The sequence below is a fragment of the Eptatretus burgeri genome, chromosome 12, assembly GCF_056783735.1.
Source record: "Eptatretus burgeri isolate ZD-2024b chromosome 12, Ebu_testis_v1, whole genome shotgun sequence".
Classification (NCBI taxonomy): Eukaryota; Metazoa; Chordata; class Myxini; order Myxiniformes; family Myxinidae; genus Eptatretus; species Eptatretus burgeri.
The window spans coordinates 40,529,632-40,556,131 of NC_140972.1; the positions used below are offsets into that span (position 1 = coordinate 40,529,632).

Consider the following 26,500-nt stretch of genomic DNA (forward strand, 5'->3'; position numbering starts at 1 on the left):
AAGCGATGAAACTAGTCTGGCAGCTGTGGAGATGAGCAGCATTCGGATTCTCATGTGTGTACTATTTGTGAATGTCTTTACAGCTACAGAGGTACTCTGGGAAGGGTTTGAAACAGCAAATAGCTTACCTTGGGTAGCCTTTCATGGTTGCTTTCTGCAGCTTAATTTGGTTGAAAAGCATGAGAGGAGTAGATTTATTTATATAATCCCAGCCACCTGGGATAATTGATTAGGTGAGAGATAATTGGTTATTCCCTCCACTCACAAGTGAGAGATGTGAGTGGGTCTTTGTTTTTCATAAATATATATTCAACCAAAGAAGAATGCTGACCCTATGACATGATGCTGATATCATGGACATAAATTATACAAATGCATCACCTCCAAACTAGGAGGCATCCGAATGATACTCAAGCCTTTGCAAAATGAGAATAAAGCATATGGGGATGAATAGACAAAAGCAAAGATGTTGATCTCGATTCTGCCCTTGTTTTTGGCTCATCAAGGCAACATACTGCTGATCGTTTATTCGTGACCATATTAGGCTGATTAATAAAACTGAATCGAACCACTAAACTTGATGAGGCAGCAGGCCACAAATTGAGTCGTATCACAGTGCTTGCTGCATGGCCTGCCAGCAACAAGTGTCGCCTGCCACATGAGCACATTGTCTCTGCCCTGCTGATCACCAGTCAGGAGGTTTACAGACAGAACTTTCACAGAACCCGTTGCATATATCTACATTCACAGACCCCGTGTTTTTGCAGCTCGTAAAATGTGACCTGCTTCTACAATTGTGGCCCTGTGCTTTGTGTATTCACGGATATTTGGGGACGGATTCACAGTTTTTCATGGGAATTTTGATTTTCCCTTCTAAATCATGAACCACTGGGAAGTTATCTCCCTTTTCCCCATTGAAACAATGGGATTCAACATTCGCAGCACTTTTCAGGAAAGTATCCCCTGTGAATGTCGGTATCCGACTGTATATATCGAAACGTAAGGAGTGTGACGAGTACTCCGCTGATCCCTATTGGACACAGTCCAACACTAAAGCATGGTGTTGGACTGTGTCCAATGGGGATCGGCGGAGTGCTAGTCACACTCTATATGTTTTGATTTTCCTGCCGATCACATCACGTGCCTTCGAGTTGAATGGTTTGCATTAGTAGGAACAATCATCTGCGTAGCAGATGGATGGTTGTTCCATGTAGATTATGCAGTTTCACTGTGTGAGACATAATTCATGGTGATGCTCACCAAAAAAGTCAGGAGGTGCATCTGAAACATACACGTATATGTATATGTATATGTATATGTATGTATATATATATATACATATATATACATATATATACATATATATACATATATATGTATATATATGTATATATATGTATATATATGTATGTATATACATATACATATATATACATATATATACATATATATATATATATATATATATATATATATATATATATATATATATATATATATATACATACATACATACGTGTGTGTGTGTGTGTGTGTGTGTGTGTGTGTGTGTGTGTGTGTGTGTGTGTGTGTGTGTGTGTGTGTGTGTTCGTCCAATATCTCATTCCAAAGTAATGGGCATTAATATGGAGTTGGTCCCCCTTTGCTGTTATAGCAGCCTCCACTCTTCTGGGAAAACTTTCCACTAGATGTTGAAACATTGCTGTGGGGATTTGCTTCCATCAGCCACAAGAGCATTAGTGAGGTCAGGCACTGATGTTGGGTGATTAGGTCTGGCTCACAGTCAGCGTTCCAATTCATCCCAAAAGTATTCGATGGGGTTGAAGTCAGGGCTCTGTGCAGGCCAGTCAGATTCTTCCACACTGATCCTGACAAACCATTTCTGCATGGACCTCACTTTGTGCACGGGGTCATTATCATGCTGAAACAGGAAAGGGCCTTCCCCAAACTTTTGCCACAAATTTTGGAAGCACAGAATAATCTGGAATGTCATTGTATGCTGTAGCATTAAGATTTCTCTTCACTGGAACTCAGGAGCCTTGCTCGAACCATGAAAAACAGCCCTAGACCATGATTCATCCTCCACCAAACTTTACATTTGGCACTAGGCATTCGGGCAGGTCGCATTCTCCTGGCATCTGCCAAACCCAGATTCGACGTAGGACTGAAGCGTGATTAAATGTATCAGTTCGTTGCCGTGTTTCCTTCCATTGGCTTAGCATAATGCGTGTTGGAGAATTAGCAAGGCCGTTGTTGCCGCCGTAAGGGGACATTTGGACCGACGCATCTCGGTGATCATCCGCTCGGGTCGCACACGGTTCGAGCACGCTAGGGGCTCATTCCGTACGAGCGCCGTCGAGGGTGTGAATACTCAGACTGAAGTATAATACTCGGACTCGAAATACTCGATGTCGGACTGAAGATGGTGAAGCGTCATTCATCACTGCATCAAACACATTTCCATTGCTCCAGAGTCCAGTGGTGGTGAGCTTTACACCACTCCAGCTGATGCTTGGCATTGTGCATGGTGATCGTAGGCTTGTATGCGGCTGCTCGGCCATGCAAACCCATTTCATGAAGCTCTCGATGAACAGTACTTGTGCTGACGTTGCTTCCAGAGTCAGTTTGGAACTCAGTAGTGAGTGTTGCAACTGATGGAGACGATTTTTCTATGCTACGTGCTTCAGCACTCGATGATCCTGTTATGTGAGAGTTTGTGTGGCTTACCACTTCGCAGCTGAGCTGTCTCTGAGCTGGCAACTTAGCACTCCTAGACATCTCCACCTCACAATAACAGCACTTACAGTTGACCGGGGCAGCTTTAGCAGGGCAGGAATTTGATGAACAAACTTGTTGGAAAGGTGCCATCCTATGACGGTGCCACGTTGAAAGTCACCGAGTTCTTCAGTGCAGCCCATTTAATTCTTCTGCCAATGTTTGTCTATGGAGATTTCATGGCTGTGTGCTCGATTTTATACACCTGTCAGTAAAGGGTGTGGCTGAAATCGCCTAATCCACTAATTTGAAGGGGTGTTCGCATACTTTTAGCCATGTGGTGTATATATCACATAAATTATATAGAGAGTGCATATTTCGTATTGTAGAATGCAGAGGGCTGATTATGTCATGGTGTACAAGGAGTTGAAAATATAGTCATAACGTTGGTTTTATATTTAATAAAAGGCCTGAAATGGCAATAAAACAACAGCAGTGAGTTTTATATTATCTCACCTATTGAATCCTTGGCAGTATCCAATGTCAGGATTTCTCCAGGAAAAGGCAAGAAGGACCCGCCGCAGCTTGCAAATGTCTGGACTATCAAGTGAGGAAAACTTCTGATGTCCTGGTAGTGTGCGCATTAGGTCCATCTCCACAAGGTGGGCAGCAGGATTAGGCTGGCCTGCCATCTCCTGAAGCAATGAATTGTAGTACTCTTTGGGGGCAGCGGTGCGTTCACTTCCTACATGGCGGTTCACAAACCAGCGCCAGAGACGAGGTCGGTATGCAGGAGGCACACCGGAACGCACCAAATGCTTCACTTCCATGGAAGGGGACAGTTCACCAGATACGAACAATGCAGTCCACCTAAAAACAATGGCATTGACTTAATTATTGTGTTCCAATGTTAACATGCTTCTCAACTTGTTAAATAATGCATGAATGAGGAAAGATAAAACTTAATCCAAAAATAGTATAAAAAGGAAGAAATGAAAGATAACGAGATGAGTTGCGAAAAGAAAAGGATTTTGCTTTGCAACCCACTTGGATTGTTGAACTTTTTCAATTTCATCAGGGTCATTCTGAATATTGCCAACCAACTCGTGCAGAAGCTCTGCACGACTAGGCCCTGATGCCTGCTTTTCAAGTTCAAGAGGCACACGAAATCCATGGGCATCATAACAACTGTTTCATAGGGTGCAAATATAACTTGGCATCAGATTCATCACTACTTTCATCAGGTAATAAAGGAAAAACATGTTAACAGTTTTTAAGAAGTATTTTTTACACTGATCCTGAGTGATGAGTCAAGTCTGAATGAAGTTTACATTTTCATTTTTCAAAGGATGCAAAGGATGCATTCGCATTTGCAGAGAAATCTTTTCCACAAAGTTTGAAAATGCAAGTTCATGTTTTCAAGGCAAACTTTTTTCTAAGTTTACAGAAGAGTGCAATTTGAATGTGAACATGTGAGCCAAATGTATAGACAAGCAAAGTCTCTGTGTGAGGAAATGAACAAGCCCTGTGTCATTACTTTTCTGAAAAGTGATAGCTATTAGCATGTTTACCTTGAATTCATCCTTGGATTCCATTTGAAAAACATTCAGTTTTGTGGTTTACAGGAGAGATTACAGGAAAATGCTCCAGAAAAGCATCCATGTCGCTGTGATTTATCTGATAGTCACATGTCACGGCCACACAATTTTTTTTACAACTGTTCTGTAAGTTTTGGCCTGAGTAAAGGTGAACATTGTAATTGCCTTTTGTTGAGGTTCTGCATGGAAAACTGCAGTGTAATCTAATTTTATCACTGCAAATAATGACAAGGCTGAGGCGCCAAGATATTTCAAATACAAAGAAATATGTATGCAGGGAAATGCAGTACTGCTCATCTTAGCTCGTACTGCATCGCAATCCCAATGCAAGAGCTTCATTTATTTATCCATTCTCTCTGCTGTCCCAAGGTTTGTTCTGTTTATGTTGTCTCAACCCTATAAATTAGGTATGTTTCATGAGACAACGTGTCTGCTTTGCCTCAAGTCTTGCCGCACTCATAAATTAAAATGCTTCAGATTGTTGGGCTTTTCCTGGAGGGCTTTAAATTAATAAAGGAGATTATTATAATCTAATAGTTACCAGCGGCTTTAGAGGTTGGCACCAGTGGACTGAAAGAATAGCTCACTAACTGTACAGGCTAATTAGTGTACTAATCAGCATTCACACGACCTGCACTTAGACCTGTCTATTGGGTATTAGCCCTAATCCAGGCAAGCTGTGTACACGACAATATATTAATCTGTCCGATTGTCTTCATATGACATATTGTTAAAATAAAGTTTGCTTACAATCAAGGGTGTTCATTTTATTCCTGCAAGTCACTCTAGAATACCTTTTCTACAATTTATCTTCAGACCGTTTCTTAGTCTATGCACTAAAAATGTTGAGATGCAAGAGATATATTAAATGTTACACTTCCCAGATTTGAACCTTTGCTCCTTCACATGCAGGCAAACCTCAGGGGACATGCTTTGGCAAGGAATTCAAGTGTAGGTCCCTCCCAGGCTGCATCTGCTGCTCCCAGCCACTGCAGTGTGACAACAAGTCTCTGCTCGAGTCGCTCATAGCGTTCCAACATGTCATTGTACTGTGGATAAAGCAATGTAGGTGAGCTTATTTTTAAGTAAAACGGAATTAAATACGACATGTCCACTAGGAAGCCATGCAAATAATGGGCACTCATGACAACAAAAGTGTGCAGAGCCCGAATGATGTCTTAAGATTTTTCGAGCCTTTACCGAGATCTTTAAAAATTAAGTCTTTACATAATTTGATATTTTATCAAATAGTCCACCTAAGTTGGGGAACAAATATAACTTGATCAGTGTAACACATGATGATCTTAACATGAATTTGGCAATGTTCCTGAAGGAAGCTTATCTTAGAAGGAAGAAAGCTCACTGAGGCCTCAGAGGCTTTGTTTTCATTCTTTTAGCAAGACATGACACTGTTTACGGAAAGTTGGTAAGCAAGAACTCCTCACGATCTTGTAAATTCTCAGGGACAAGACTAAGTGGATATGTTGCAAAAGTATTCAAAGTTTGCAAAAAAATATTTGATCATGAACCCAATAGTCACACAACATTCACCGTGTGCCCCAAAAATGGGTTGGATTTCGCATATAGGCCCCATTGAGCCTAACGGCGCTATCAATGATTAAACAGGCCTTCTTTCCAAAAGGTCAAATAAAGATTGGAAACTATCTCTCTTTTTTTTTTTTTCCTCAATATCTGTTTCCCCTTCTAATTACTGTTTATGTACTGATTTTTTTTACATTTTATGGTGGAGTGGAAACAGTTCCAGAAGCTTTTATGCATACCATTTTTCTACGCATGTTCTAATCTAACAACACAACGAATTCTTAACTTGCATGACCAAAATATAAATTCTGAAAATCATTCAGGTTTATGCCCCGAGTCATGAGGATGAAGAAGTAGAAGGAATGTATGAGCAAGTGGAAAAATTTATAAATACAAACGTAATGAAGTAGTCATTATTGGGCAACTTCAGTGCAAAAAAAGGAGGGAAAAAAGAAAAGAAAAGAAATGAAGAAGCTGTTGGTTGTTTTGGGATTGGCAAAAGGAGTGAAAGAGGAAGCAGATTCATAGCATTAGTGATGAAAAATAAGTTCTACATCATGAACACCTTCAGAAAGAGGAAGTCAAAGAAATGGACATGGACTAGTCCAAAAGGAGCAACAGATTTCATTTTTGCAACAGATGTGGCAGCTGTAAACAAGGGTGCTCATCACTATTGAAAAATGTGTGTGGGGAGGGAGGGGTGCTAGAGGTGGGACATGCGAGCACACAGTGTGAAGCCTGCACAGTATGGGGTCCAGGCCTGCCTAAGGGCCCTTGAAAATTTTGGCCTCTGAGCACTTTATGGCTGCTTTGGCTACCTTTTCTAGGAAAATTATTTCAGGGAGATTGGGGGGAGATCAACTCAATTTTGTGTACTGCACAGTCCATCAAATAAAATAATAAGAACCAAAAAAATTGAAGTCGGCAAGAAAGTAATAGGAACAACAGTAAAATGACCTAAAAATCCAATTAAGTGAACTGGTGGTGAGAACAGCAGCTCTAAGTTGCAAATGACACTCAAGCTGCGAACACTTTTCCAAGACAAAAGAAGCAAATAACATCAGAATTTCTCCAGATCTTTTTGAAATCGAGCCGAAAGCACCATAACATATTGCAAAAATCATGTCTGTACGTGTAAAATGAAGACACAAACAATCGAGATGGAAGGCTTGTTATCATATGCTCTCCCACCGGGAGCTGTGCTACACAGTACACATTTACATAGAGAATTTCCATTGATCCCCCCAACCCCACCCCCTTAAAAATTCCCATCGGGCTGTGGGGCAAACCAAATAGCTACAACCTTTGTCTGATGAGTTATGATGGACTCTTAGTCCCCCTGGCAAGTTTAGTTGAGATTGGATAACTAACAACCAAATGCATTGACCAAAGACCTACACCAAATTGCATGCAGTATTTTAGTGCAGTGATGATTATCATGTAACTTGAGAAGCCCTCAAGTGTAGTCAACTAACGCTCTCAAGTGCCGGTTCACATGTGCTATGGAGCGGTGTGCGATGTGAAGCGGATGCAGTCCAATGTAATGAATTACGTTCAGGCCGTATGACATTCATGGAAACAATGTTCCCCAAAAGCATAAAATCTATCAATGTTCCACTTGCTAAGTAATTAATTGTTCATTCAAACTTTTCATCAAGTGTATTAAATCAAATGCAAGGAAAGTGCTTTAAAATCCTTTGTGAGTATCCACAAGTTTTTGTTTTTTGACCAAAATTGGGGAGTGGAAGGGGGGGGTGGGATGCAATAATCTACAGTAATGAAACATGGACTCTAACCAAAGGAGAACGAGTAAAAAATGATCACCACACAAAGAGCCAGGAAAGACACAGCCTTGACAAAACCAAAAGGGACAGGAAGAGAACAGAATGGATCTAAAATTAAACTGGGCTTGACATGTGGCAAGCATAACACACAACTACATGGAGAAGGCCCTGGAAGAAGTACAGGTAGACCAAAGATCAGATGGAGAGTTGAAATTGAAAAATTTACTGATGTACAATGGCTTCAAATTACATTGAATAAAACAGAATGGAACATGTTGAGGAAGGCCTTAATCCTTCAGTGGACTAAATAGACTGCTCAAGTCAAGTATTTATGTTCTTAATGGGTTCCATTATGAATACTTTATTTCTGGAAAAACACTGATGAAAGACAGAGACAAGAATGGTACTTTAATGTAAAGAAATGTTGCTTGGAGAGCAACAACCTGATAACTGAATTGGAGGGGACCAATGACTTTCAAATTGACTTGTGAATGCTAAGTGAGGCCTTTTGTGCATGAGGTGTGTGTGTGTGTGTGTGTGTGTGTGTGTGTGTGTGTGTGTGTGTGTGTGTGTGTGTGTGTGTGTGTGTGTGTGTTCACACTCTGACCTGGTTTGGCTCCCTGGGCACTTTTAAGCTGCCATTACTGGCTTAAAATCCATAATTCAAGTCATCTTTTCAACGTTATTTTCAGTATTTGGACAAAAGAGTGGCAATTTCAAAAAGTCAATCATAATTGCTGTATTACTGAATTAATATTGGACTCACGGAAATATAGTAAATATGACAAATATCCATTGATGAGACCGAGATATATTGATTTCCTATCATTTACTAATATACACACACACACACACACACACACACACACACACACACACACACACACACACACACACACACACACACACACACACACACACACACACACACACACACACACACACACAGAAACACCAGGCCCTCCAAATAGAAGAAAATTCCACCATGCAAACAGAGGTTAGAGACCCAAAAAGAGCAACTGAGGAAGGAAGTAGGACAAATACAACAGTTCAGGAAAGGAAACAGAAACCCCAAGTTACTCTGAAACTCCCGCTGAAGAAGAAAAGCTAGAAAAATCCTGGAAAGTAAGTTTTTGGGGATTGAAAGGAACAGAACAAGGAAGCAGAATGGATCCGAAGCTTGGAAAAGAAGAAGCAACAACTTGAGGAAATGCACCCTGTAATTATTGATGAAAAAAAAGAAAACAACTTCAAAAAATGCCAAACTTTAAAAGCTCAGGCCCAGAAGGAATTCCAAATTTCTGCCTAAAACAACTTGATGCTCTTCACAATCACAATGCCGGAGCATTCAATGAACTTATCCAAGGAGACAAGACGGTGGATGAGTGGCTCATAGAGGGTAACACCTTCCTCATCCCAAAATCAGAAGAAACCCAAACACCTCACAAATATCAGCCAATAACATATAAACTTCTGACAAGAATCATCAGGGAAATGTGTACCACAACCTAACACAGCAGGGAGGGCTCGAGACAGAACAGAATGGATGAGAGGATGGTATGGAATAGACCACCTACTGCTGAACAAGGCCATTCTTGAAAATTGCAAAATGTGAAGAACCAAATTGTGCATGCCTGGTTAAACTACAGAGTGGCCATAAAGTCTGGAAACATAGATAATATTATGTCATTCTGTTACAGCTTGAAGATGTCCTTGATGAAAGACGAACGCGGTGAGGTGAGACTGCTGAGTGGACGCGAGGGCTGGTCATATCGATGGATAGCAGATCACTTCAAAGCATGTCATCCAAGAAGAGCTGCCATCTCCCATAGCATAGTGGGGAAGCTGGTTCAAAAATTCAAGGATACAGGCAGAATGTTGGACAAACTCTGTTCTGGATGACCATCCATATCCGACAAGGTGAAGGAAACTGTCATAGTGAGGGTAATAACCAGCCCAAAAAAGTAAACTCGCCGGACATCCATGGAACTTGGTTCCATGGATGTCCAGAGAGTGCACAAAGGATGAAGGCAAATATAATGTATATTCGTCTATGTCAAAACCTTTCTGATACATGGTGACCATAAAGTCTGGAAACAGTGTCCCACAGTCATGAATGATAAAATGCATGCAAATATACAAACTAAATCCCCAAATAATCAAACTGATTGAGAAAGCAATGGAGCTCTGGAATACCACATTGATATTGCAGCACTCAAAAGGAAATATCAAAATGCCAGATGTGAATATATGGTATGGGATCTTCCAGGGAGACAGTCTTTCCCCCCCTTTTGTTTTGCCTGGCTCTGGACCCACTGAGTAACCTCATCAACAAGCAATGACATAGATACACCCTAAGCTCCAATAAAATAACGTCCAAAAAGACAGGAAAAATGACACAACAATTGTCTATAGATGATTTAAGGCTCTTTGCAACAAATGATGAAAAACTGGCAAAACAACTGAAATTAGTGAAGTGGTACTCTGACAACATTCAAATGAAAATTTGGCTTTGACAAATGTGCATCTGCATATTCATACAGTGTAAACCAACAAAAACAATCAATATAAAAATTGATTGAGATACAACATTACAGGAACTAGAAAATGAAGTATCATACAAACACCTTGGAGTAGAAGAGGACCACCAAACATGCCACAAACAAATGCACAAAACAATTGCTAAAGAATAGCTGCATAAAATGAGGCTGATCCTGAAAACATGTCTAACCCCAAGAAACAAAATCCAGCCTTTAACCAATTTTACAGTACCAGTGTCGTAAATACAGCTGCGGAGTAATAAACTGACTACTAGTGGAAATCAACAAGCTAAGCATTAAAACAAGGAAACTTCTCACAATGCAAAAAATGTTCTACAAACTTCAGTGCATCCCGAGGATGTACACACCACATGAATGGATTTAATAGAATGATGTGACTGAGTCAATCATTCAGGTGTAAAATCTGTAAGGTAGAAACAAGGCAGAAGCATGAGCCACCTCCTTTTGGGATGGAAAAAACTCATGTCAGAACAGCTGTACACACAAAGGCACAACCAAGAATGTTGAGTAATCCATTGACACATCTGGAAAAAATTCAATATCCCAGTTTCAGAAAACTCATGGAAACATGAACCAAAAGCAGTAATTGAAAAGAAGGAAGTAATGCTTACATATGACCTGATTATCTCATTGAGTGTGAACATAGAAAAAAACAACAGAGCATTATGACCGGATGTAGTACTTAGTTATAAAAAATATAAAACAGCATTGCTAACTGAGGTATCAGTTCCCAGCGATTTTCACCTAAACAACATAGAAATCAAGAAAATAGCCAAATACCAAGACCTCAAAAATGAAGTGAAGAGATCCTGGAATCTAAAGAGCACTGAAATTGTACCAGCGATTCTTGAAACAACAGGAACAATGAAAAAGAACCTGACAAAGAACTTCAAAACATCCCTGGGAAGATTAATACAAACAAACTGCAGTTGGAAGCTGTCCATGGCTCAGTTCTCTGTGCAACGCTGTGACGATTCTGAAAAGAGCCCTCGGAACAAAACTTTGAGAACAACAAAACTTCATGGCTTGGTCCATGAATCATGGCTCCCCCCCCCACCCCCACAACCGCTCCCCCCCAAACTCCTTACCAAAACAGAGGTGGATACATTGAGACCTGGGAGGACTCCATTCCACCTTTTGAAACTCACGTATGGAGATAACCAAAAAATACACACGCACAATATGTTGTGTGTAAGCTATTATAGAAGCAGTATACACTGTAAGGGCAGGGAGGGGGAACTTACTTTGTTCAGCAACTCATTTTCCCGCCTTTCACTTTCTCGACGTAGATTTTCTTGGGCTTTAACCTCATCCGACAGAAAGGAAATTTTTGATTTGCTTAATTTCAGCTCTCTCTGTGAAAGACAGTGTTGTGAAATACGCACATTGTCACACTTCACTGTTCAAAATCATTGTGGTCTTATTGGCATCCCAAAGTATGTGGGTTCAATTTGGCATAAGCAATGGTATTCAGGATTTGTATTCAAACCTTCTGGGGGGGGGGGGAAGAGGGGTGACCGAGCCAGTGGTAGAAGAATGGACATGCGCTGATCCAATTGTCATCTTATAATTCCAGAAAGTTCATTAATGATGTGTCTGTTCATTTTTATCTGAATCTGCAAGCATGGAAGTAGCCATAAAACAATGATGATGAATCACCAGGTATCACCAGGCACCAAGTATAAATCACCTGTCCACTGGGAAGTAATGTCATTATTTTGTCCTTAATAGATTGCACTTATACTGTATGTGCAAGGGCCATTCAAGGTTGATGTGGTCATCCCTTAATTTGACACCATCTGCATTTAAATATTTGGTATGGGTACACAGCCATTTCGATCTCAGGAGAGAGGGTATCCACTCTCAGCAGAGCCAAAAAACATCTGTCCAACCTCAAGATTGAATTTTCAAACTCGTCTCCCTCCTCTAAAGCCTTGTGGTGTCTTGTTAAGTCTATCTCTGGTCACTTTCATTATCATTGCTTTCTGTATAACTTGCTCAGGGTATGGACAATAACAATGCACAAAACTTCAGTAAATAACTATTCTTTTTACCTGTTATAAAATTGAAAGTCCAATAATCCTTGAAAGATCCTTGTAATTCTCTTCTATATGTGAACTTTAAAATTTTTTGAGTCTGATTGTATTTTTAAACATTCCAGTTTAGTATGATGATTATGTTTTTAAAGAAATAACGAAATTATTTACTTTTATTTCCAACATAAAGGATGGCAAAGTGCAGGAAGATCTTTGTTGATGGTGTTGCAGTTGCTCTTTCAGCTGGTCTAGGTCCTTGGCTAGCTGAATATTAGCAGAATTTTTGGCTCCCATCATCTCTCGTAGAGCACTAACTGTTTCTTTCAGGTTGACCACTTCCTTTCTTTGTGCAGAAACTTCCAACACCAACTGTTCCTTCTGCTGCTCAGATATCTGAAAGCAGAAGAAAATGAAAGAATCATGAGTTTTCTTCTCCAGGAACAAATCAAAGGTGTGTTTTTGACATTGAAACTGACCGACAAGCATGCAGTCAGGTCGGAAATTTGCTGCTGTTGCTTTTGAAGCTTCTCTTGACACTGTAAATCAGTGACGGGGTTTTCAGGTGAGTTGTTTGAAATCTTCTCCTTTTGGGAGCATCGTATGCCCTGTTGGAGCATCTTAATCAGCTCCTGCTTCACAAGGCACACAAAGATCGAATTAGTTTATTTTACGATGCTTTCTTTGACAAAACAAAAAGGTTTGATACAAAAAAGATGGAGCAAAGACTTAAAATAAGGAACAAGTTTTTGTTTAGTAAAAGTTGGCAAAGTATGCTATCAAATAAGCAGTTGTTCTTATACTTCATTTGTTTAACCAGTATATGTATTTCAATCATGTATTTTCAATCCTGTATATTCAGTGATAAACCAGATTTTTGTCTGGGTGTGGTGTAGTGATTTTTTGATTGTTTTCCTTTCCACTTTAGTGAGCTCAATTATTAAATTAGTCTTGCTTGTTTACCTGTACAGGCTTCGATTTTATGCTGTCGCTGATGAAGTCTCTGGTGGCATTACATTTACAGGTTGTCTGTCTGTCCATATATACATACGTCCCTACGTCCGTCCGTACTAATTTTCTCTGTTTTCTCTGCAACCGCTTATCCCGTTGACAGAAAATTTTCACCATTGGTGCGACAACTCATGTAGAATATTTTAATGATTATTATGACGCCTTCCATCATAATCACCATCACCATCGGCTTAAACATGCAACCTTCGGTTTAAACGTGGTGCAGCAGCCATGTTGGAAAAAGGAAAAACTTTAGACCTCTATATGTCTGAAATCGCTCCATGTTAAAAATTTACACATGGCTGATTGTGAAGTACTCCCCATGGGGAATACGATATGTTAATGATGATGTCATCGGTGCCTTCATTCTGATTTTTTTTTTTTTTTTTTGTATACCTTGGTCGAGGCTCGTATGAGAGCTAACACACAACTCACAGCAAGGAGGCATGAGACAAGAGGGGCGGGAGTGGAAGGGACAAAACAGTGGGGAACAGACACATTAGGTGAACTGTGGAAGGGAGAGGGATGGGGATGGGACGGGGAACATGGAGAAGAGAAGATGGACATTTCAGGGACTTTCAGGAAGGAAAGCAGGAGAAATGAAGGAAGTGGGCTTGGGTGGATTATCGGGGGTAGAAAAGATCGAGGATTTGGATGAGGGAAGATAAGAGGTGGTGGTGAACAGCTGTTTTGAAAGCCTGGAGGGAAGAATGGGAAAGAATACAGTGAGGAAGTTTATTCCAAAGGCGGGAAAAAAGAGGAATGAAAGAGTGAAGATGAGCAGTGATTCGTGATTTTGGTAGTTTTACCAGAAGGGGCTTGTTGGCGGACCTTGAGCGCCCTGTGGAAATGTGGTGGGGACAAATCGCAGAGAGAGCAGGGGGGCAAGGCTGGAGAGGAGTCGGTAGAAGACAGAAAGACCACCGACCAACCTGCGGTGATTGAGTGAGAGGCCCAAAGACTCAGCTTCATTGCGGGAGATGCCGATGATCTTAAATGCCCTGGTTTCGACAGCGTGAAGCCGAGAAAGGTGGGAGGCAGGAGCACCAGCCCAAAAAGGAAGAGCAGTACTCCATCAGGCTACGGACAAAAGCTTTGTAAGTGGTCAGGAGCTCAAGAGGGCCGAGGAAGGACTTAGCACGACGGAGGATTCCCAGTCGGCGACTGGCTTTTGAGGCGAGGTTGGAAATGTGACTTTCCCAGGAAAGGTCATGGCAGATAGTGAGACCTAGAAGCTTGAAAGAAAAGACTTCTTCCAGAGGATTGTTGAGAAAGTGGATGGGGGGGTTTTGTAAACGGTCCTTTCGAAGAGACATAGTGAGAGTGTGAGATTTGTCTGGATTGAAAGACATGTTCCACGTGTTGGACCAGTCTGTGATTTTATCCAGATCTGCAGTGAGTGAAGAAGCTGCTGTTTGCCGGTCTGAGGGATGACAGATGGTACGGCAGAGGGTGGAGTCGTCGGCAAAGAGAAATAGAGGATTTTCCAGAGAGTCCGAGAGATCATTGATGAAAACCAGAAAAAGAACAGGGCCCAGAACGCTACCTTGAGGAACTCCAGCCTGCACAGGAAGAGGGGATGAAAGAACTCCATTTAGGGCCACACGTTGACTGCGACAGGAGAGGAAGTCTGCGAGCCATGAGTGGAGATGGCCTTGAATACCATGGGAAGAGAGTTTGGTGAGTAAGGCAGGGTGCCAGACTGTGTCAAAAGCACGTGATATGTCCAGGGATACGGCTCGGATTTCCTGTCTGGCATTGAGGACCTCCATCCATTGATGGGAGAGCAGAAGCAGCATATCCAGGGTAGAGTGACCTGGTCTGAAACCAAATTGATGATTGGAAATCAAGCCATTGGAGAAGAGGAAGGATTTCATATCTGAGGCGATGATGGATTCCATCACCTTGCTGATGATTGGGAGAAGGCTGATTGGTCTGTAGTTATAGGGATCTGTTTTTGCACCTTTTTTTATGCAGGGCAGTGATGTTAGCAGATTTCCAAGCAGATGGCAGATGACCTTGGGCAAATGAGAGGGTGAATAGAACAGAGAGAGGGTGAGCAAGAGCAGAAGAGCAGGCTTTGAGGACACGTGGGCTGATGCCGTCTGGACCGGTTGCAGAATCTGACTCGAGGTTTGAAAGCAAGCTCTCCACCTTTTCAGGAGAAAAGGATACAGAGTCCAGGGAGAGTTGGGTGCGACTGGGTAAAGTGGGTAGAGATAGTGATGGGTTTAGGACACAAGATTTAGCTGCAAACACCGAGTTTAGACATTCAGCTTTATCACGTGTGGAATCAGCAGTGCGGCCATTTGAGGTAAGGGAGGGGATGGAGGGGGAACATACACCAGTAACAGATTTGATTAAACGCCACCAGGATTTTGAGGAGGGAGAGAGGTATGAGAGTTCAGACTTGAGATGAGAAAGATGTTGTTTTCTGGCTCTCCTGAGGGTAGATACACACTTGTTCCGAGCTTTGTGGAAAGAACTGAGATTGCCCTCAGTTGGGTTTGCTTTCCATGAGGCAAAGGCAAGTTGTTTCAGGACGACTGCCTCGCCACAAGCTTCAGTAAACCAAGGGCGGGAGGAAGGGTAAGACAACTGAACACGAGAGGGGATAAATCTGTGCATGAGGGAGAGCAAGTTTATTTGAAAGAATTCCCAGGATGAGTTGATGTTTGAGAAAGTAGTGATAGGAGACCAGTCTGTAAGTTTGATGGCTGCTCGGAGACCCTGCCAGTCGGCTTGAGTGAAATGCCAGACTCGACGGCGGTGAGGTGGTTCTCTGATAACAGCCAGAGAGATGTCCACTTTAACAAGGACGTGGTCAGAAGAACCAATTGGAGCGAAGGAAGAGCAGCAGATATTGTCAGGGAAATTTGTCAAAATCAGATCCAGAAGAGATGGAGTACCATTGGTTGAGATCCGGGTCGGGAAGTTGACCGATTGAGTCAGTCCCAATGAGTCGCAGAAAGCTTTTGCTGAGGTGCCATGGCAGGTGAGAGAGGTACCCACACCTAGCCAACTGGCGTGATGACAATTGAAGTCACCACATAAGAGGAAGAGAGAGTTTGGATGAGAAGATAGAAGATGGTCCATGTTTTCGGATAGTGAGATGTAGATGGAGTCATCACTGTTCGGTGGACGGTACAGTATACATATAAACATGAGGTGGGAGTGGAGGGGAAGCCGAAGCCAGAGGTATTCCTGGGGGTGTGGGGGAGTGAGAGCAGTGCATGGAGAGTGAGGAATAGAGTCTTTGATGAAGAGAGCAACACCTCCACCAGGACGAGGCTCAGGTCTGTCATACCGTAAGATGTTATAATTCGACAAGTGCAGCGCTTGATTCGGTCAGTATGAAAAAAAAAATTATCTGCAATTGTTGAAACTGCTAACCAATCAATGCAAAACTTTAACTAATTGATCAACTATCCATGGGAAATATATTTTGATAAAAGTGACATCATCAGTCACTGGTCTGGCACCATATTGGATCAAAGGGGGAAAAAACAGAAGAGTTGGCTTGCGCCAAGTCCTTCTCAAGACTGCGCAGGGAAAGTATTCTATGAATAGCATCTCGTTCATGGTTTTTTTTCATTTATTCATTTTCATTCATATATAATTTCATTTACAGATGCTTTACAATGGTTCCATTAATTTTTCGAGTATCAGCTTTGATATCAATCGGCACGCAAAATTTCAGATTTCTACATCACCCAGAAGGTACCTAATTTAATATCAGTCAATAAGTTAGTGGTTAGAATGAATTTATGTATTATATGTATATATATATATATATATATATATATATATATATATATATATATATATATATATATATATATATATATATATATATTAGTGCATTATGCTTATGCATGAACGAACTGTGCTTCCCCATTGTCTCAGGTTGCTCACCTTCATTTTTTTTTCATCTATTTATTTTCATTTATTTATATTTTCATTCACGGGTGCTTTCTGACGGTTCTGTGATCCCCCCCCCCCATATATTGGGTTTGATGTCCATCGGCATGCCAAATTACCATCCTTCTCAATTGTCTTGGGTCACTCTTGAATTATTTTATTTTATTTTTATCTTGCCAAAACGAAGTTTTTGCAAGATATGTTAGTCAGCTTGTATGTTTCATCTTATTTCATTTTTTTGTTTGTTTGTCTGTAATTACATATAAAAAAATTCTGCAGAGCACAGTTATCATTGGAAATTTTTGTAACTTCGCATATCAGAGGCCTATAGAGGTCCCTTTCAGCGCACAAAATTTTGAAGGTCAAGGTCAAAGGTCAAGGTCACTTTGTTGCAAATCAGTGGAGTCGACGAAACCCTTATTTTTTTTGAGTAATTTTGATTGGATCGTCTTCAAACTTCATGGGAATACAGTTCATGGTCTGGCGCTCAGCTGATTAATTTTTGGTGGCGATTGGCCTTGACCTTCATATGTTTTTTTTTTGTCTGTAATCACGTATAAATCACTCTGCAGAGCACAGTTATCATTGGAAATTTTTGTAACTTCGCATATCAGAGGCCTATAGAGGTCCCTTTCAGCGCACAAAATTTTGAAGGTCAAGGTCAAAGGTCAAGGTCACTTCGTTGCAAATCAGGGGAGTCAACGAAACCCTTATTTTTTGAGTAATTTTAATCTAATCATCGCCAAACTTTATGGCAATGTAGTATATGGTCTGGCGCTCAGCTGATTAGTTTTTGGTGGCGATTGGCCTTGACCTTCATGGTTAGCACCTGAGGTCAAACATATTTGACCCCAAGGTCAAATTTTCAAGTTTTAGGAACCATATCGTGTAGTACCTCAAATTGAACACCTCGATGAGTGCTTTCTAGATATGTCAAGCTTGAGACATTATGACGTCATTTGGTGACGTTATGAGGCAAACACATATTTTTCATGGTTACTCTGTAGAACGATTCTCATCGGAATCTCTCGTAGGCAGATATTCCTCAAGGAGTCGCTCCTGGTGGATAGCAGCTCTGTTCACCTCAGTGTGACCTTAAAGAAGTCACACGTGGTCACCTTTTGGCAAGGTACGGGTCACCCTGCGGGTGACATTGGTTTATTTTCATGTCATTTCGGTTTTTTTCATTTATTTATATTTTCACTCACAAATAGGTTCTGAGGGTTTTGTGATTTTTCCCAGTGGAATGGCTTTGATGTCCATCTCAGCACAAAAATGACTGTTTCCCCGTTGTCTTGGGTCGCTCATCTGCATTTTTTTTCATTTATTTATTCTCATTCATTTGTATTTTCATTTATGGATGCTTTCCAATGGTTCTTGCTCGAGACACACTCGCTCTCAGCTGTCTAGCATGGGTTTGAATCCCGACCCAGATGTAAACTGTCATCCCGGTGTTTCACAGGCAGGGCAATTCATCGATGTGTGTGCTGTCTATCGAATGGACGTTAAACTGGATGTCACATTTGCCAGAATCCCCCCTCTCCTCTCCCCCTCTGCACTCTTCTCTGTCTGTCTGTCTGTCTGTCTGTCTGTCTGTCTGTCTGTCTGTCTGTCTGTCTGTCTGTCTGTCTCTCTCTCTCTCTCTCTCTCTCTCTCTCTCTCTCTCTCTCTCTCTCTCTTCCACCGCTCTCCCACCCCTCTCCCTCTCTCTCACTGTTCTCCCACCCATCTCCCTGCTCCCCCAACTCTTTCCCTGCTCTCCCACCCTTCCTCCTCTATTGAGATGTATGAATGAGATTCAGAGTGAACTGAGAGGAGGGGTGCAAAGGTCACTGCATGTGCAGCATGCAGGCTCGATTGCCTGATAGATAGCATGGGTATTAAATGCTCCCACCCGGTTTTATATGGAACCCAGCAGTTAAAAAGAAAATGTTGCTGTTTAGGCACATTTTATCGTCCTTCCCTTCCCTGCCCCTCACGCTGCCTTCCATTCCCTGCTCCTCACACTGCCTCCCCCTCCCCTTTGCTGCATTCTCTTCCCCCTCACACTGCCTTACCTTCCCTTGCCCTCTGCCTTCCCTCCACCTCTCCTCATGCATACCTCCTCCCAAACCCCCTCGCCTCTCCACCCCCATCAAAATGTCCCAGTGGTGTTTGTGTGCTGTATTAACATGCTGTTTTAACATTCCCCATTTCATTCAATCCTACACCACCACCCCCTGCCATCTTCTCCACAAATCCCACTGCCAAACACAAGTTGAGAATCCCTCCTCTCATGCTTACCTCCTCCGAAACCCCTTCCCCCCTCTCTTCCCCATCCTACTTGCTCCCACCCCCCCTTTTGCTGGAGTTTATGGCGATGTTTGGTGAGGCGTCGCTTCCCACCCCCCCATTCCTCATCCTCCTAGCTCCCCCACCTCCTCCTTTCTCCCTCCTCCCTCCTCTATCTCCACTATCTCCTCTCTCCCTCCCCTATGCTTCTCCTCCCAATTTCTCGTCCCACTTAATATTTCCACCAGTGAAGCGACGGGTTATATTTGCTAGTTTATAATGATAAACATGTGTGACTGCTATGAATGATATTTTGATGAATTTACACTAAAGTATTAATATTATTGGAATAACATAAACCTTTGCTCAGTACTGAACATACACACACAAACTTTATTGGCGCATTGTAATCGTTACACATTCCTATAATTATTTGTCTACAGGCCATCATCTATCAGTCACTTCTCAAATTTTGTCAAAATACATTAAGATTGGTTCAATTGTTAACATCATTGTTAATATTATGTACAAGTACTTGCAAGTTGACTTTTCATGCATGTACAAGTTCAAATACCATACTGTCCTTCCTCTTTAAAAGCCATAGTCTGATCATTGCCCACCTGCCGAGCATCCAGATCTTGCTGTAGCGAGATGTTCTTTAACTGTAGCTCTCGAGATGACCTTGGCTCCTCTGCTTCCTTGCCTGCAAGAAGTCTACCAAACATGCCAGGTCCAGCCTCAGATGACACAGGGCTGATGGTTTCTTGGTCGATTTTGACTGTCATAGACCCTCCATCCTTGAAATATCTATCAAGAGCACCTGCCAAGAATACAACAACACTGAATTTATTCATTATATGCTCCACACATGATTGAAACCTGTTTAGCAACAGATCTTTGTTTACGTTGTATTGTGAGCGACCCCTAATAATTAAGCATTTACATGGGTAAAAAACTCGTGCTGTCAATTATAATTTTTCTTGAAACGTTTAAATAGCCAGAAACTAAACATTTCAACACTTCTTGAAAATTTCATTTTGTAAATACAGTATAACTTACAAACAAAATATGCTCATGAAAGAGCCTGCAGAAAGAACTAGAAAGAGCAATTACAGATTGCAGACCCTTGCCAGGACTTGTTTTGTGTGGTGTGTTTTGTGTGGCAAATAAATGGAAGGAGTTGCAAAATGAAAGGTCATCGATTGCAAATTAAAGGTCTGAAAAGGTTAAAAGATGGAAAAGTCGAAAGGTTTACACCTTTCTGAAAGGTTTGAAAAGGTCTGAAGGCTCAAACTGGTCTTAAAAGATCCAATAGAGTCTAATACGATTTAATTTAAGGTCTAAATTATCTAAAGGGGTCTAAACGGTATTAAAACATCTAAAAAGGGTGCAAACATCAAAGGGATCTAAAGTGCAAAGGGTACTTACTGAAAGGACTGAAGGGGTAGAAAGGGTGAAAAGGTTGGAAGTGCCTGAGGGGTCTAAAGGGGACGAAAGTGTCTTAAAAGTTGGGTCAAAGGGGGTCTGAAGGGTATAAAAGGGTCTAAAAGGGTTTTAAAGGTCTAAAAGGTACGTTCCAATCGTACGTAATTAAAGGACGCAATTAATCGACGGAGTCACGGTCTAATCTATCTATATATTACTAAAACTCTCATCTTGTATATACGTATGTATGTATGTATGTATGTATGTATGTATTTTCCCAAAATACAGCCAAAATGGTACACGATAGCGCAAAAAAATTTGGGCCACTTTACTCACCATTCTCCTGTGGTGTGCAGTATCAAGTTTCGTTCAAATCAGGAAACGAAAAAAAATATTAAAAAATCAATTCCCGATTCAGTCAAGTACTCTTTGGGAGAATTTGATCAATGCAAACAACCTCAGCGCTATTGTTCGCTGGAGCTATGTTTTTTTCTTGAAATGATTTATTAAAAAATCTCAAAAACATTTAGTCCAGACAAAGAACAATTTATTTTTAAGCATAAAATAAACATCGCCATTTTGATCTAATACTTTGTGTTCATTAATAAATAAAATTGTGTTGAGAAGATTATGCACAATAATTTCTTCGACTTTCTTTTCTCCGTTTTTTTTTTAATCACATTGACGCTCAATATCAAGTTTCATTTAAATCGGGCAACGAAAAAGTTATTAAAAAAATCAATTCCTGATTCAGTCAAGTACTCTTCAGGATTATTTGATCAATGCAAACAACCTCAGCGGTATTGTTCGCTGGAGCTATGTTTTTTTCTTGAAATGATTTATTAAAAAATCTCAAAAACATTTAGTCCAGACAAAGAACAATTTATTTTTAAGCATAAAATAAACATCGCCATTTTGATCTAATACTTCGTGTTCATTAATAAATAAAATTGTGTTGAGAAGATTACGCACAATAATTTCTTCGACTTTCTTTTCTCCGTTTTTTTTTCTTCACATTGATGCTCAAATCCCCTTCTTTTGTACGAGTGAATAAAATTGCGCACGATGTGCCCCAATGCACACACAAAAAAAAGACAAAATATTATATCATGCCAAAAAGAGGGAAGCTTCTTTTATAGATCATGCCAAGAAGAGGGAGCAAACGAGTTACAGGATGGTCAAGGAACGACGCAAAGAGACGTCGAGAAGCAGTAAGGAGCAGAAGGGAACAAGAGATGCAAAAAGAAAGAACTGAACGTCTCGAGGATCTCCGAGAAAGAACGCAAAACATAAGGAATGAAGAAACGGAAGATGAAAGAACCGAAAGACTGGCTGAACAGTGGGCCAGAGATACAACAATCCGAAATGCACGACTCGCAAGGAGAAATCGTTCTGCTGATGTTGGTGAAATGACCAAGGTTTGCCCTCAGTGTCGAGCGTACCGTTTCTCCAGAGGGCAACTTTTGCTACATGAAGGGTAAGGTAAACATTGCTCTTCTGCGGGCACTCCCTGATGAACTCATGAATTTGTATACAAGTGACACACCACAAGCAAATTAGTTCAGAAAGAATATTAGACAATACAACTGTTATGTCTCTTTCAACTGACGTCATTCGGTGCCAAGGAAGTGGTGCCACCAAGGAATGGATGGAATCCTTCAGTGATCACTCAAGGCCAGATTCATCATTACCTTGGGTCGTTGATGCCTGACCCAGACCAGCAAGGTCAATTCTTGCAGATCTATTTTATGGACCCCCAAGATAGCATTGAATTGCGAATGTGTTTTCTGCAAAATGCTGGTATTCAAAGGGAAATTGTTGAAATGCTTGAAAACTTGACAAGACAAAACAACTCACATTGCTTCACTTGAAATTGCAAAGGAAAGAATTAGAGATTTACCAGAGGCATCAATCGTCATTGATCCAGATCGTCGGCTAGCTTTTGAACACGAAAGGCGATTTAACACACAAATTGCCAACGAAGTTGCCGACATAATACCAAACAATAATGAACCTGAGGCAAGATCACGGCAAATTGTCTTGAAAGGAAGAGGAGGAGGCCTGCAAATCATTTCAGAGTCTCATAGGTCGTATGATAGTTTTCAATACGTCCTTTTCTTTCCACTTGGTGATGATGGATGGCATCACCAACTCCAAATGAGTAACAGCAAGAAATTGACAGCGATGCGATATTATGCGTATAGGATCATGGATCATGAATCATGATAATGAATGAAACGACCTTTTGAGAGGACGACGACTCTTTCAACAATATGTGGTTGATATGGCAGCTATGATTGAGAGTGATAGGCTCAATTATATTCGCATGAATCGAGCATCATTGAGATCAACAACTTACAGAGGCCTGACGGATGCATTAAATGATAATGATGATTTGGAAAACGTCGGAAAGCACATCATGCTTTCATCAACATTTGTCAGTGGACTGAGATACATGATGGAACGATGTCAAGACGGCATGATGGACGTTCGGAAGTATGGCAATGCTTCGTTCCTCATTACGATGACTTGAAATCCGAACTGGCCCGAAATCCGACAGCACCTCTTTCTGAATCAGCAGCCATGTGATAGACCTGACTTGATTGCAAGAGTATTCGATCTGAAAAGAAAGCTATTCATCAAGTACCTCACTGGACCAGATGGCCTCTTTGGGAACTGTATAGCTTTTGTCTCAACTGTGGAATATCAGAAGAGAGGCCTGCCTCATTTGCTCTGTCTGCTGTGACTTGACGTAGTGAGTAAGCCATGACCACAAGATTTTGACAGATTAGTGCAGGCTGAAATACCAGACCCACAAGTACATCCTGAGCTGCATGAATTGGTACTGAAGCACATGATTCATGGACTGTACTGCAACAACGCCACTCCATGTTGGAAGAATGGAAGTTGCAGTAAGAGATTCCCAAAGCCATTTATCGAGAGGACAAGGTGTGGAGATGATTAGTAGCCTCTGTACAGGAGAAGATCTCCAGAAATGGGAGGATTTCAGGGACATCAAGAAGGATGCCAGATTCGACCTATTACTTCTGATTGGGTGGTGCCCTATAATGCTGAACTATTGAAGTTGTTGTAATGTTACATCAACGTTGAAATACGCTCCTCTGTAAAGTCGATCAAATAAGTGATCAAGTACACCTTGAAGGGGAGTGATCAAGCAGTTTTTGGAGTTAACGGAGATGACGAAATTACACACTACTTGACTGGCAGATACATTGATCCATCAGAAGCAGTGGGATCAATTCTTAGATTTCCAATTCATGAGAGAGACCCCGCTGTCATTCGACTCCAGGTACATCGACCACAAGAACAACGAGTCTTTTTCAGAGTCAATGCTGGTCAGCAGGTCAATAATAATAATGATATGGTGAAAACGACTTTAACTGAATTCATGGAACTGTGTTCTCAAGATCCATTTTCAAGAGCATTGTACTACGCTGATGTATCCCGATTTTACACTTGGAAAATAGGAAATGGGAAAGAAGGAAGGTTGGGAAGAGAGTGGAAGATTTTCCCGGTATTTTTGAAGCCAACATTCTGGGACGAGTGTTTACCGTTTCTCCGAGATGTGGTGACCTCTACTACTTGAGACTGCTTCTCCATCACGTCAAAGGGCCAGTATCCTTCAATTAATTGAAGTCACATGATGGAATTATTCTTCCTTCCTTCAAAGACATCTGCAGAGAAAGAGGTTTGTTGCAAGCTGACGACCATTGGCAACAAACAATGGAAGATGCTGAAAGGATAAGACTCCCCAGTGCAATGAGAGATTTGTTTGTCGTTTTGCTAACGAATACCGACATCAACAATCCTCGACAATTATGGGATCGCTTTAAGAATTCAATGTCTGAAGATTACCTTCAAAGAGAACAGAGAACAATCAGTGATCCAAATATCATGATTGATGAGAGACATCATGATCAAGCTCTGTTGTATATTCAAGACAAGCTTGAGAATTACAACAAAAGACTGGAAGACTTTGATTTGCCATGACCAAGAAATGGAAGGATGAACCTTGATGGTGGCAATCCACAATTACTGCATGAATTGCAATACAATAGACCTGAACAACAACAATTTGTTGAAGAGAAGGAGCCTCTGCTGAATGCTGAGCAAAGAGCAGTGTATGACCATGTGTGCAACTGCTTGGAAAGGAATCTTCCTTCAATGATTTTTATTTATGAACCAGGAAGAACGGGAAAGACATTTCTCACCAATTTGATCCTTTCCAAAGTTAGAGGTGATGGTGATGTTGCTATTGCTGTGGCATCCTCTGGGATAGCAGCTACATTAATGCCTGGTGGAAAAACTGCACATTCTCGATTCAAGATACCCCTCAAAGTGACCGAGAATACATTGTGCAACATCGAGAAGAACTCCAACATGGCAGATTTGATCCGAAGAGTGAAACTCATTGTTTGGGATGAGTGCCCGATGATTAGGAGGGAGAGCTTTGAAGCAGTGGACAGAACTCTTCGAGATGTATGCGACAAGAATGAGCCTTTTGGCGGAATTCTTACCATTTTTTGTGGCGATTTTCGACAACTCCTTCCGGTAGTGAAAAGGGGAAATTATGCTGATGTTGAGAATTCCTACATCAAGAAATCCTAGTTGTGGAGAACTTTCACCAAATTTCAATTGAAGAGGAATATGCGATTGAGAGAGGGAGAAAGCAACTATTCTCAATTTTTGTTGAAACTTGGAGAAGACAGGATTTCAAAGAATGAAAAGGATGAAATTGAAATGCCAGAGGACATAGTTCTATCAGCAAGAACAATGGAGGATTGCATTGAATTTATCTATCCCGCATTCGACAATCCTGCTGAATTATTCTCCAAGAATTGTATCAATGCTATGATGAGAAATATCAATTCTACATGTATCAGACGCTTCTCTGGAATCATGAAGGAGTACTTTTCTTTCAATGCTGTGACTGAGGGAACTAATGCTACTCACTTTCCAACAGAATTCCTCGAATCAGTCGAGATGTCTGGATTGCCACCACACAAATTGGAGTTGAAAAAAGGATCTCCAATCATTTTAATGTGAAACTTGGAACCCCCCCAAGGCTATGCGATGGAACGAGGATGATTGTGGAAGAGCTACACGATAATCTGATTGTTGCAAAAATCAACATTGGAGCCTTAAAAGATGAGATTGTAACGATTCCTCGGATAACGCTCAATTTGACAGTAGGCCTGACATTCCCCTTAAGCGGAGTCAATTCCCGTTGCAGTCAAGTTTTGGTATGACGATCCATAAAGCGCATGGACAAACCATGATTGTTTGTTGCTTTGAAACCTTCTGATTGGGTTTGGGAAAGGAGAGAAGAAAAACAAAAGATGAGACTGTCAACAATAAAATTTGGTGTGTGTGTGATTAAAATACAGTGTATGCAGTGGTGCTTGTGGTCTGGTTTTGACATTGGAATTTTTGTGATTATGAGTTTGTGTGGGAGTTTGTTCCAGTGGCAGAAAAAAAGAGGAATGAAAACGTGAAGGTGAGCAGTGATTCATGATGTTGGTAGTTTCACTAGAGGGGGTTGCTGGCGGACCTTGAGCGCCCTGTGGAAATATTGGGAGCGTGGCGGGGGGGGGGCACATCACAGACAGGGCAAGGGA

General features: G+C 41.2%; 1 protein-coding gene and 1 long non-coding RNA gene across 2 annotated transcripts in view; one reads left to right on the top strand and one right to left on the bottom strand.

The window, feature by feature from the left end:
* Positions 1–18,294, top strand: part of LOC147015475 (uncharacterized) — a 39,200-nt gene extending 20,906 nt beyond the window's left edge. The window contains exons 2-3 of the long non-coding RNA XR_015050349.1: positions 12,564–12,687; positions 18,200–18,294. This is a non-coding gene — a long non-coding RNA (uncharacterized LOC147015475). The remainder of the gene's footprint in view (positions 1–12,563; positions 12,688–18,199) is intronic.
* The window catches only part of LOC147015474 (TBC1 domain family member 2B-like), an 82,282-nt gene that overhangs the window by 29,918 nt on the left and 25,864 nt on the right, over positions 1–26,500 (bottom strand). The window contains exons 4-10 of the mRNA XM_085850269.1: positions 20,057–20,256; positions 12,713–12,865; positions 12,408–12,629; positions 11,445–11,555; positions 5,232–5,362; positions 3,763–3,903; positions 3,232–3,585 (exon numbers count right to left, since the gene is read on the bottom strand). Of these exons, the coding sequence (XP_085706395.1) occupies positions 3,232–3,585; positions 3,763–3,903; positions 5,232–5,362; positions 11,445–11,555; positions 12,408–12,629; positions 12,713–12,865; positions 20,057–20,256 (1,312 nt within the window). The remainder of the gene's footprint in view (positions 1–3,231; positions 3,586–3,762; positions 3,904–5,231; positions 5,363–11,444; positions 11,556–12,407; positions 12,630–12,712; positions 12,866–20,056; positions 20,257–26,500) is intronic.